The sequence below is a fragment of the Emydura macquarii genome, unplaced genomic scaffold, assembly GCF_026122565.2.
Source record: "Emydura macquarii macquarii isolate MOO-44397 ecotype Brisbane River unplaced genomic scaffold, CSIRO-AGI_Emac_v2 contig_450, whole genome shotgun sequence".
NCBI lineage: Eukaryota > Metazoa > Chordata > Testudines > Chelidae > Emydura > Emydura macquarii.
The window spans coordinates 5,141,196-5,154,974 of NW_027130587.1; the positions used below are offsets into that span (position 1 = coordinate 5,141,196).

The 13,779-nt window shown below is 42.4% G+C and overlaps 1 protein-coding gene across 4 annotated transcripts in view; it reads right to left on the reverse strand.

The window, feature by feature from the left end:
• The window catches only part of CUX1 (cut like homeobox 1), a 372,701-nt gene extending 369,122 nt beyond the window's left edge, over window positions 1-3,579 (reverse strand). For 3 of the 4 annotated variants that reach the window (XM_067537835.1, XM_067537834.1, XM_067537832.1), the window contains exon 1: window positions 3,464-3,579. In XM_067537835.1, the coding sequence (XP_067393936.1) occupies window positions 3,464-3,526 (63 nt within the window). In that variant the 5' untranslated portion in view covers window positions 3,527-3,579. Of the gene's footprint in view, window positions 1-1,538; window positions 1,995-3,463 lie in introns of those variants that run through there. The other variant, XM_067537833.1, reaches the window with a different exon arrangement.
• Window positions 3,580-13,779: the final 10,200 nt, after the last annotated feature.

A 13,779-nucleotide genomic window follows, 5' to 3' on the forward strand; every position in this document is an offset into this window, starting at 1 on the left:
GACCTCCTCACAGGTTTCCCAGTGAAAAGGTGAGTGGAGCAATAGTTTGGAACTGATGTAGCCTTGGAGCTGGTTTCAAACTACAGCCAAAGCTGGAAAAGTTCTACTTGACAGAGCACAGGTGGGGCTGTGTTACTTAAAAGATGCATGGAATCTCCTATTTGAGTGAGGTAACGAAAGTGCAGACACAGGACATTTAATTTATGCAATCCCACACTCGACTGAACACCCCAACACAAATGTCAGAAAAAGTCTTTGTACAGAAAATGCTGTAAGACTGAACCTGCACCCCAATACTGAGAATCAAAAAGAGGTATGTTGCTTTATTCCCAGGATGGAGTAAATTGATTCTTTCCCCATCACGCAGATTGAGAAGGAGAGGGAGAAATATAGAAAAAAGTTATCTGAAATCAAAAATAACAGTCCTGTCTATGTGTAAATTATGGCTTGTCTGAATGTACTCTCCACTTTTTTGGTCACTTCAAAACTCTCTGTGGCCAGAAGTTGCACAAAGTTTATTATTCCTCAGTGAACTAGCTAATGGGTGCACAATCTGGATTTAAACTTTATGCATACTATATGTGCACTGTGATCAAGTAAGTAGTGAGTAAGGCTTGGGTACTCAAATATAAACTCTAAGTCAGTATTGTCAGGATGCTTCTAAGAGCAACCTACCACAGCTGAAGTCAGATTGTCAAATTTAGTCTTCCATAAACAAATTTAAGGTTTACACACTAATATTCCACAACGGGTTTTACAGCATGCATAGGAATTAAATTATAGTAAAAGTGAGCTATTTTTACTAAAAACAGAATAGACCAATCTATCAAAATGACATTTGGTGGTGTTCATTACATTCTAGAATTTAATTTACATGATAGATACTCGAGAGTAATATGTTATAATCTATAAGCATTTGTTGAAGCTTTATTTTATTTAAGAAATGTATTTTAGATGCTTTTCTCCAATGTTAAGCGCAACACTAAGAAAAATCACATTAGGAGTGCTAATTTTCTGATTCTAAGGAAGCACAGTTAGTTGCATATACACATAGGCAAAAGCAAGCATTTACAACTAAAGTTGTCAGACCTTGTTTAAATACATCTGAATCTAACTCATTTTATTTTATACAATCCTGCATCTGGCTCTCATTTTCTGTATTCCTGTAGGTATTCTGGGTCACTATTAAGAATCCTTTCAAGTTAGGAAAGTTCAACCAAGCGTCCCTTAATCCAAAACGTTTAAAAAAAAAAAATCACATTAAAACAAGAAATTACTTTTTTGCCACCTTCTAATCCACCTGAAAGTCAGAGGGCACCAGCCACTTACTACAGCTAATATTTTGAAAAATGAAAAGTGCCATATAAGTGCTGAGCGCTGTTCATACATTAACTAATTAACCGGCACAACAGCCCCAGGAGGCAGATCATTATCGCCGCACAGATACCCAAGGAAGCTTGTTTTAGTCCCATACTCTTATAGTTTTCCCTTTCAATTTCTTTCCCCCACATAAAGCCATCCTGACAGTATCCTCTCACCTTCAACTTGACTGCAGCTATGCCAAACATCAATGTAACATATTTCCGGCTTCTTTCAGGCTGCCTGGGCTCTAAACTCCCACATGGTACTTGCCGAACACAGACTCCTCAGTCGGGGTGAGGGGTGGGTAGCAAAAGCTTTCTAGCCAATTTATTTAAACTCCACGCGTTTCAGGATTTAAAGAGGCAGGCAACAATTTTCCTGCACCAATCAACTACATAAAGCTACATGTTGCAGTGCTGTTAATCGGCAGGGAAAGCACCGACTAATCGCTCTCCCTCCTCCGTATACATGAGCTATTATATTAAATAGTGGATCTCGAACTCATCAAGGCAGACACCAAAAAGGGAAAGGAAAACTGGATAGTAAGTACTTTTGCTTGAAAGGGCAGGATGTCTAAGCACTATGAGCAGCCACGTTAAAACAGCAACTCAACACATCCGTCAGGTCCTAGACGTTGTTCAAGCCGTGCGTGGTTATGCACAAGAACCTTCCTATCGATAACAGGAGGAAATGCCTGTCAGCCCCAGACACACACACACACGGAGATAGGCTCAGAATGTGCCCCCCCCACACACACACACACACACGACGTCTCCCCGACACACTTCCCAGTCCCCAGAAGTTGAACCCTCCGAAGCCGGCAGGAGCTAACTTCCAGCAGACACTTCGCTTTACACCTCTACTCCCAGCCTACTCGAAAGTAACGCACTGTATACGCCACAGTCTGTACAACGCTGCAAGGCTACAACTGTCTGCTTACACCCCCCGCAAGTGACCCTCTGAGCCCCCCGTGCCAGCCCAAGCAGGACCCAGAGCCCCTGGAACCTCAGCAAGATTCGGACCCTAGGTCCCCCATGCCAGCCAGAGGAGCTCAGCTCCCGCCTCCCCCACTACAGATAGTCCCTGGGCCAGCCGGAGCCCCACCAGTAGCCGGCCCGCAGAGCCTTCTCCCTCCCGAACAGCCGGATCCGGACCCGGACCTCAGAGCCACTCCCCAGTGCTAGCCCGAGCGCCGGCAGTGCCCGGACCTCAGATCGCCCCACACCTCCCGTACCGAAGTGGAGCCCAAGCAGGACCGAACTGGAGCCCAAGCAGATCACCCCCGAGCCAGCCCCCGCCGGGCAGCACAGCCCTCCTTGCACGTCCTACACCCGCGGCCCGAACCCGCCAGCAGATTCAAACCCACCGGGGGAGGCAGGGATGGCCGGATGGAGGAAAGTCCAGCCGCGGACGCCGAGATGTAAACAAACCCGGGTCAGGCGGGGGGGCTCGAGGGGCTGGGGGCCCCTCGGGAAGGCTGGCCGGACTCTCGCTGCGGGGGGAGTCCTGAGAAGGGAGGGCGAGGGCGCCCGGGAGGATATCTGGCGAGTCGGCCCCCGCACTGGGGGACCCCTGCCCCCCGGCTGTGGGGGGAGCCGGCCGGGGAAAGAGGCTGCCCGAGCGACGGCGGCAGCCGGGAGCGTGAGTGGCTCGGGCTGCTTTAAAAGCGCCGTGCGCTGGCACCACAGCGCCCCCAGCCCCAGCCGCTCAGAGGCTGCAGCCTGCGCCCGGCCGGCTGCCTGCGCCCCACACAAAGTCCCAGCACTCAATAAACTTTCCCCGGCTCCCAAAAATAAAGGGGCCCGGAGGCTGCCCCCCGGCCGGTCGACCAGCCGCCCTCCGACCCGCACGGCCCAGGCGGGGGGGCCGGCCCGGGACAGGGCGAGCGGCTGCTCCGGCGGCTCCGGCGCCATCTTGGGCTGATCGATGAATTGAACAAAGAGGATCAATTTCTGATAAAGCCAGTTATCAATGGGGAGAGCGGGGCCGGGCGGCGCGGGGGGCTCCCCCTGGGCGGCGCGGGCCGGGGGGCCGAGCTCGGAGGGCGACAGAGGGGCCCGGCGACGCGGCCCGGCCGGCGGGGCGAGCGGAGAAGCCTGACCTGCAGCTGCTGTAAATCAAAGCGCTTCCAATATTGAAACATCGATCCCACATTGGCCGCCATCTTGAGACATATTGAGACAGAGTGAGCGGCTGATAGAGAGAGAGGGGCTGGAGTTCAGGAGCCGGGAGGGAGGGGGAGGGAGGGAGCCAGCCGGGCGGGGGGGCGGAGGGTGAGGGAGGCGGGCAGGGAGCGCCCAAATCCCGGCCTGGAGCCCGAGCCCGGCCCGGAACACGGACTCGCAGCCATTGCACAGAGATACAGCGAGCTGCTTCTCTCTCACCGGGGCACAAGCGCAGCAGACAACACGCTCGCCTCCATCCAGCCACCCCCTCCAACTATAGCCACCGCACAGGGAAGAGAAGATCCAACACACAGGGCAGGGCCACCAAGCGGGGCACGGAAGCCCCGCGACTATCCAAAACAAATGCAAGGAGTCTCCTGAGTGCGACAGAGACTTATATTAGACAAGGAGACAGCCCACTGAAACATCCCGAACAACCACAGAGCACCGCAGAGAATAAATCTAGATCGGGACAAGCTGGAAAGCACCCCAAAGAAATCCAACATTCCGGAGTACAGAAAATATTTACAGTAGTGGAGGAGGCAATCTAGCGGGGAAAAAAACCACACTCCTCCAAATACCCAGGACAAATAAAAGGAGTAGACGAAAAATGCGTATTAAACAAAACGATAATGTGGCAAGCCGGTTAAAAAAAACCGTCTAGAGTACAAAAAGTATTTATATCACGCAAGCATGCAATCTATATAAATACCCATAATATCCAAATCATACGAGGCGCTATCGTACAAGGGAGATGTGTATTAAACAAGGGATGCAATCTAGAGAAATTCCCTAAACATTCAGAACATATAGAAAGTAAATAATTTTACTCTGTAAAGATACACAAACTGAAATGTACAAAACATTAACTCTTTTATACAGCTTGTGTTTCTCACTTGCTTGTTTCTTGTTTCAAAATGTTGATGTTTCCTGTTTTATGTTTGCAACTATAAGCAAAAAAAAAGTATGAACAGCAATAATAATAAGTTGAATGTATGCCTTATGTCAAATCTGGTCCAAAATTTAATTTGTAAAAATAGTTTTTTACAAAATATTAGCTCTATGAATTTCCCCCTTACAGTTTTCAGTTGCAATAGAATCAGCTTGTCTGTGTTCATTCCCATTCAATCCAAATGTTGTTACAATATATATAGTGCATGGAAACCTGAAAATAAAACTGACTAGAAATAAAAGTGAAACTGACTAGTGTATTTTTATTATCCAAGCTGAGAGAAATGCAAAAACTTAATAAACAGCATAAATGAGAAATAAATTCAATTTTTTAAAGTATTTAAATTTTAATAATTCAGGTGATATCTGAAACACAGTTTTAGGAGTTTGGGGCCCATCCTGGAAAGATTTACATATAGTAGTGGCTTAACACATGTTAGTCCCATTGAAATCAATTGAAAGTTTCCCCTTGACATCAATAGGATTTGGATTAGGCCCCAAGTGTGTGATTTTTATTTTTTAAATAACAATACAATATATTATATTTATAAATAATTTATTGTATGTGATTATTTATTTATGGTAGCCCTCACTTTGTGGCAGATGCTTCTGATATAGGCAGCAAAGAGGCTCCCTGTTCCAAGGAGTTTACAATTTAAAGTCAGTCAAGTAGAGATAGGTTAAGGGAAGAGGAAGAACAGTACATAACATACACAAGCTAATTTGATTCACTATAACTAGCTTGGTAAAAGTGGATCTTTAGGAGCGATTTACTTAAATGTGGACAGGCATTTACTCACATACTCAAGACTATTTGCAGGATCAGGGCCTTTACTTACACGGGTTATGTTATTGACCACTGACCTCAGTGGAACTACTCATATGAAGGTCTGAAAGATCAAACCTATAGCTTGCACCCTTAACTGTGCTGTCATGTGGATAGAATGACCATAGAGACAGAGATTTAGATGACAGAAGAACTTTTTTGCACTAAACAATAACTTTTTTTCTATGAAAGGAAACAATTTTTCCTTGTTATTGTTTTAAACCACAGTCAATTTTATCAGGTTTTTTTATTTACAAAACAAATTATTTTAAAGAGGCATTCCTCCTTTCTACAAATAAGAATTATCTCTTTATTTCTTTAGTGTCAAATCTATAAAAAAACAAAACACAGAGCCTCTGAATCTGTTTCAGCTGAAGTAAATAGCAAATCTCCCATTGACTTCAATGAATGCAGAATCAGGCCCATAATTTTAAAATAATTCCAATTATACTACTTTTGTAATACACATAATCCATGTTTACAACATGATTTATTTGTCCCAAGCATTTCAATGTGAGGGGGGAAAGGTAAATTCAATGCTAAATATACATGTATACAGAGCACCAACCTGCAGTCTTTTTGGTGCCAAAACTTCCAGTTGTCTGCAGTGGGAATTTTGAGCATCCTGGGAATGGAGGATCAAGCCCATAATTAGTTAAACATGAACTTAGAGCTGTGAAAATACCATCTCTGTTACGTGTGGGTCTACAAAGGGAATAGATATATACATATGTATATATGTGTATTTTTTTTATAACTAAACAGCCTATTTAAAAATATACTTGATCACTATTAAGTAAATTTAGTACTCACTAAAGGTACTAGATTGAAGGTATTGGAAAATGAAGTCTTCTCTTTAAATGGTACAGACAACAACAGAGCAAATTTCTACAAATTATCCACCAATGTGCTTCAGTCCTGTTCTGGAGAAACACTATTATTTCACACTCCATCTCCATTCACGTGTTGGCCTTTCTGCAGAGATTGTTGGTCACAAGGATATTAATTGTGAGGGTGCTTTTTATGCTGTGGATACCATGTAATGATCAACAGCTACATACAGACACTAAAATTGTTAGTTGACTGTACTAGGAATAGGACTAATAACATTTGGTTATGAAAATGTCAGGCCTCCAACTGGTGAGTTGAATAGGTAGCTCCACTAGCATAGGACCCAACATTCCTCGGACTGCAGAACTCACAGTTCAAGGAATACTATGGGAGTTGAATAGTGGGGAGGGGAAGAAGAAAGAACTCTTCCCTGTCAGTGATCCCCTCCAAACTCTTCCTTCCCCATCAAGCCCCACAAGTTACCCTGTTTATTTTCAACTGAAAGAGGCTGGGATGCTCATCATCATCCTTTCACATCTGTCTCCACCAGTCAGTTCCTTGTCCAGGCAGCTGCAAAGAGAAATGTCAAAGAAACCTTCAGTGCTGGGTAGGTATTCCCACTTTTATTTTGGACTGAGTAGGTAAAATGTACAGGAATGTAAAAATCAGGGATGACGAATTAGATTAGTGGTTTAGATTTGGGTCATACAGTCTCAGTAAAATAAATTATGTAGTAATACCCCAGTTTGGAAAAAAAATGTATCTGACCTGAATCATTTTCTGGAAACACATCTGTTTAAAATTCAAGATTTTAAATTGAGTAATATTTTAAAAATACATTTGGTAAGTATTAAATTACAGTGTTATATCTGGAAATATTTATTATACTAATGTGTTAAGCAGAGATTTATATCTGTCAAGAAATATGAATGATTGTCATATGTGGATAACAAATGAACAAACGAATCCTGATATAAATAACATTTTATTATATTTTTAACTTTATTGTAATCTTTTCGCAAGAGTCATATCTTGTTACATTATTGCCAGTTAGAAATAAAAGCTTTATGACTAGGTATCAGAGCATCTAGTGATACCATTTGAGTAGGAATAAAATGTAGAGCTTGATCTTGTGAAGCGCTGAGCAACTTCAGCTCTAGTAGAAGACAATGGGCCTAACCTTTTGTAACTCCCATTGACTTTGGTGGGAGTTGAGAGCACTCTTTATCTCACAGGATCAGGCCTATTAAAACTAAAACTAACCTTTGGTCTGTTACTAAATATTACGCTTTTATTATTCTTTTCATATACTAAATTCTCATAATTCCTTGGTCAAAAATCCCAGAATTCTTGCTTTATTGGCCAAAGCGTGTCTAAAATAGTGATTTGTTGTAAACTGAGCTATAATGTTGGTAATTGGTCGTAGGACTGTATATAATTATCCACTCTGCTTCTTACCCTGACTTTGGTGACCTAGTCCAGATGCCCAGGAAGTACTACTAATAACTAACAAAGGATGCTTGTTGTCATAAATGCTCACTGTAATTGATAAGATACTAGTAATTGACAAAGTGGACAGGGAACATTTGTTATAACAGATGTGTTCTATAACCAATGTAACAGCAAATCATTGAGAAATGTATTGATTAATGTCTAAATCATTGAATACTAATTATAGCCACAGATGGTCTCAGTAGTGATAAATTAGTTACAGATGTCATTGTCTTATTAATTAGATAATTTGAGACTTTTTAAAATAAGATCAAAGCATGGGAAATAAAGCTTTAGTGAGTCCAACCCTGGGAAAGAAAGATTTTAAGGGATTTTCTTCGTTCTAAACCAGTGTATAAGGGAGGAGGGTTGGGGAATTAGTTAGAAGTGAAGTGAGCTGCCTGTATTTCTCCCATCTCAGATTGATAACATATGGTTTCTTTTTTGTAGAGTGCTATATTAAGTATTGATTGATTGTCTTACATAAATAAAACTTCAGCTGAGTTGGTTATTTGACATCATGTCTTATGAAATCTACACTTGTAACAGGCCTGATCTTGCATTCCTTGCCCAAAAGAATAATCCTTACCACCCACATAATGTTGCCTATTTCAATGGGGGTATTCTTGTGATCAAGATGCAGGATCAAGCCCCTTATTTGTCATTCTATGTAACAGTAAGGCCCATGAAATCTTGCTGGACAGCTCTGTCCTCCTACTATATGTCTACACTGCAATTAGACACCTGTGGCTGGCCCGTGCCAGCTGACTTGGGCTTGCTGGGCTCGGGTTGAGGGGTTGTTTAACTGCAGTGTAGACATTTGGACTCAGGATGGAGCCCGGGGTCTGGGAACCTTCCACCTCACAGGGTCCCAGAGCCCAGGCTCCAGTCTAAGCCTGAATGTCTACACTGCAATTAAACAGACCCTTAGCCCTGCAACCCTGAGTCAGCTGGCACTGGTCAGTCGTGGATTTTTAATTGAAGTGTAGACATTTCTTTAATGTGCTATTATTTTAGGGCTTGAACCTATGAGGTACTGAGCTCCTCTTGTGGGATACTGAGCACCCTTAGCTCTCATTAAGGCCCCTGGGAGTTGAGGGTACTCAACACTGTGTTGAAATGTACCAGTATAGCTTGTTTAAAAAGAAACTTTGAAAACTCCTTTATATACTGAAAAAATGGCACATACTTGACTCCTCAAAGGATAGCTCCATACAGTATCAGAGCGGAGTTTCCTTGGAATAATGCATCCTGAGGCATTACAGCTTAAAGGGTCCAATGAAATATTTTTAAAAGGTTAGATTTTAGCTGTGTAAGTGCTGTCTGCCCTTAGCATTCAGTACATATAATACTGAACAAGTAAGTACAACATTCCTGTGCATATTTGAAGTTCATTTTAATAATGATAATGATCACTAATGATACTTAATTAATTCTAAGTGTATGCAGTATTTTTACCAATATATTATACAAGTTTCTTTTTAATTTTCCTACATAGAAATGTACAGGACCAGTTTTGGCAACTGAAAAGTCGCTCCTTAAGATTTATTTATCTCATCCATGTCACTAGCATACCACTAATAAAATTTTTTTAGTTAAAACATTTGCTATATGATTACCACTGGACTATCAATGGCATTGGGTCTTATTACCTCGCCACCTGGTTGTTCAGAATGCTGGGGATGAAAGGATCTCCACTCTAAAGGCCCCAAATCTGTGAAAGAATGAGGACCCAATGTGGAACCCCTGTCTTATGAACAATGACCTTATCCAATCAAGACTCCAACTTGAGTTAAGTTACTTCTCTTAGATTGATTTATCACTCCCTCTTTCTCAATCTCTTCCTCTTGGTTCTGTCGGATTTCTTTTTGTTTGCTTTCCTTCTGTTCCCTACCTTTTTTTCCCCCTTCCCTTGCTCGTCAGTTCTTCTAACACATTTTCCCTGGATCTCTGTTTCTTTATGTCTTCCACTATCTTCCCGTTTTTGCTGCTGCTGTCACTACACTTTTTTAAGCCACCTTCTTCTTTTCTCCAGCTGCCCAACTTCTACTTTCACTCCCAAGTGCTATGGAATTTCTGGTTCCAAAATTCCATGTCATTCTGTTTGCTGTTAAATAGGAGTAGAGAGGAAAATAATTTTGCTCCATCCGTCTTTGTTACCGTATGCCCCAGGCATGCCAAAAACCATGGTGCTGGATAGATAAATAGATTCACTTTATGTCATTGGGGGATTTTGCCTGAGTAAGGATTTAAGGATCAAGCCCCATATTTGTCTTTCAGAGTCCACAGAGCATTTTTCCCCAATAGTGTCTAACCTGAAGTCAAAGGACCAAATTCTGCATTGATTTATATGCTGTGTAATCCCTCAGAAGTCAGTGGTGTTGCACAGAGTATGTCACCATAGAATTTGGACAATGAGGCTAAATTTGTGACATCATATCATAGATTATATACATGACAGCACACATGAGCTAAACATGAGATTGTGACTTCATTGCAAGTGCCCATACTGGTTTGCAGAAGAAAGCAAAGCATATTTGAGTGGGTGGGTTAGTTGGTTGTTTTTGTTTGCGCAAGTTTACTCCAGTCCTCATATAACAAATGTTAGCATTAGTAACTCTCCCACATAACCCACAGCATTTTTTTATACTGTAGATTATTTTACAGGGAGAAAAAGATATGATTATTTTTAGTGGTATTCTCTGTCATTTACAATGTAGTCAATTAAAGACCCAAATAGAGTACATTAATGTGCATTATAATATTGATTCAATCTTTTTGAGGAAGTATGAGTTTCAAGCATTTCTGTCAAATAACTGCTTCACTGAATAGTGCATTTTATACAGACGCATGGACATGTTTTGGATGATGCAAAATTATTACCATAATCACAGAGAATCAGAGAACATATAGATGAGAAAGACCTATAAGATTATCTGCTCCATCTCTTTGGCAATGTTCTCTAATGAATGCACACCAGAATCCGGTTATGTCTAATTTTAATTTATAAAAAATCCCTCCACTTTATCTCCTCCTGTTAAATGCTGGAGCAGTATTACAGCTCCCATTCTTCTGGCCAGGAATACAGTATACTTCACTTTACTCAAAATTCTATTATCTGAACCTCTGCATTATCCAAATTTCTTCCTTGTCCCCCATGTATCTCATACTAGGAGACAAGGAAGGGATTCAGATAATACAGAGGTTTAGATAATAAGAGCAGAGACCTCCCAGCCAGAACAGCAAGGAGGAGGAGGAGCCCCTGATCACATGGGATGCCACCCAGCTGCTGAATGGTGCCTACCCTCTTGATTATCCTGACTTCTGATTATCCCAATAAAATCAGTGTCCCCCATGCTATTTGGATAATTGGGAGTGTACTGTATTTGAATGGAGCCTTTGGAGCTGGTTAATGCCCTTCCTCAGCTGGTTGAGATTCAATCCCTCTCCCATTTAGGATGGAGTAATAATAGCCCAGCATTAAAGCTCTTTCTCTTCATACTTTTACCTCAGGGGCCTGCGTGGCACAATCTTTCCATTCTTTATGTCTGTCAAGGTGGTTGGTTTTTTTTTAATCCTGAATATTTATCTTCTCCTTCCTTGTGGGGCTGGGGAGGTGATATCCCTTCTCCTCCTAGCTGGGTTTCTAACTCTGTTCCTCTTCCGTGACCCCTTGCTCTCAGTTTCCCACTGGTTCTGTTGGTTTATGGTTTTTTTGCTCCCTTCCTTCTTTTTTAACTTGCCCTCATATCTCCATCATGGTTCTTCTCATGCATCTTCCTTGGCTCCTTATTTACTCCCCCTCCTGGCCTGTTCCCCATCTCTTCCACTTCCTCCCCACTAACAGATTCCTTACTGCTGTCTCTGCCCTTCCTTCGGACCTGTCTTTCCCCTCACTCCCTCCAACTGTCACTCCCAACTGCCACGGAACCTTCTGGTCCCAATGTTCCACGGAGCCCCTGGGATGGTGACGCTCAAACTGGCACTTCTAATTCAAAGCACTTCTGGTGTTTACATTCTCACTGCTTGAGCAGGCTCTGTCAGGAGTAGGGGGGGTGGTTTAGTGGCTAGGGCACTTTTTTCAAGAGACCTGGGTTCAGTTCCTGCCTCAGCCACAGAACATGTGTGTGATGCTGGGCGAGTTATTTAATCTCCCATGTGCCTTAGTTCCCCATCTGCAAAATGATTCCTACCCTCATGGGGGTGTTGTGAAGATAAAATCCTTTAGTGATTGTGAGGCCCTGTGATAATAAGGCCCACGTAAGAACCAAACTAGAACTAGAGAGGAGGGAAATCAGACGTGTATGTATAATTAGTTCAAAATATACTTCCCACACCCATAACTTTTAATTACATTCACTTTTGGCCAGGGCCTGAAAAGTGAGTGACTATAAAAATCCCCATTATTTTGGGAGGGAAAGCAGAAAGTGTTTATTAAATTTAAACAATAGGCATCAGTTCAACCCTTCAGGCCCCCTCAAAGTACAGAGAGAGAACAACCAGGAACTTCATTTTCCTTCCAGCTGGATTTCTCACTCCACTTCTCTTTCTTGGCCCCTTGCTTTCTCTTTCCCCTTGTTCTGTTGCTTTCTCCTCTCACTCTCTCCCTTTTTCTTTCTTTGACTCCTGTCTCTGTCATGGTTCTTTTCACACACTTTCTGTGGCTCCTAATTAACCTCCCTTCTCTGCTTTTTTCCTACCTCTTTCCTCTCAACTCCCCCTAGGGGTCCCTGCTGCTGTCACTGCTCTCAGAACCCTTCTCCTCTCCCCAGCTCCAGCTTTCAGTTACTCCCAAATGCTCTGGAACACATGCCATCCCTTGCCTGTTAAAGGATACTGGTATCATTCTGCTCACTGTTAAACAGCAGGAATCAAAGGGGAAAGATTTTCACTTCTGTGTCTTTGTTACAATGCACCTTAGGTGCTCAGATACCACAAGACAGAGAGGTAGATGCCTTGATTCTCCCCTCACATTGGTATAAAATAAAAGTGACTGCACTAAAGTCAATGAGTTATCCTGGAGCTAACCTGGTGTGCATAAGAAGGAGTAAAGAAAAAAAAAGATTAGATACCCTGATTCTTTTTTGATATTGGGGTCAAACAATGGTAACTTCACTGACATTCAGGGAGCTATGCTGGCATAAAACTGATCTGAGAAGAGAATCCAGCAGATAGAGACAGACTGAGTAAAGAAATAGCCAGCCAGAGACAGGAAGACAAAGGCCTGTCATATGCTGCATTTGCATGGGTGTCATGATGTTGCCAGTTGTGATATACAAACTTTGACAGTGACATACAATCTAGATGCCACAATCCCTCACTGTTTACTTTGCACCTAGTAACTTTAGCATGACCTGATGATGATCAACACAAGATTTGCATGATAGTTGACCTTATTGTTATACGTGACACTGAGGATATCTGCAATGATCCTTCCTGAAATAATAAGTCCAGGTTTATCTTTGAGACCAGGGCCTTCCTTCAGAAATACAACTGTGATTCAGATTACATTATATGTAGTTGTTGAGTTTTGATGCAGATGAAACAGCAATTTCAGATGCATATATAAAGGAAGGAACTAGGCACATTGAGGGGAATTTGTGGGTTCATTGCACCCACTTTGTGCTGGCAGAGCTGGAACAATGGCCCACAGCAAATACCCCAGTGTAGAAAACCTCCCTCTTGGAAATTCCTGCTGCAGGGAGCAATATATGGGGTAGAAGAGGGCACGAGGAAGCAAGATGTTCTCCTGTTTTCCTCTATTCTCAGGTGCCCATAGAAGCTTTGTAACCAGGGTCCCATAAGTCCTAAGGGACTTAAGCACATGGCTAAAATTACACATACCTAAAACAAAGCATGTGCTTAAGTGCTTTGCCAAATATGCACTTGAGCACTGCTTCAGCAGTCTAGCCATAAATCCCATTTTAAAGTGAAGGTTATAGAAAAACTAGAATAATAAAACAGCAATAAAAAGAAAGATGTTCAAGGGCAGCTAAGCTGGAGGAAACAAATATAATTTGATTGTGAAGTGTTTATAAATGCAGTTTATGAACACGTATGAAGCCCATATCTTCATATTTTTCAGTCTGTAGCAGTCACACAGGCATGAAACAATTCCTTTGTTTATCTTTTTCAAGGATTTTTAGCGAGGAG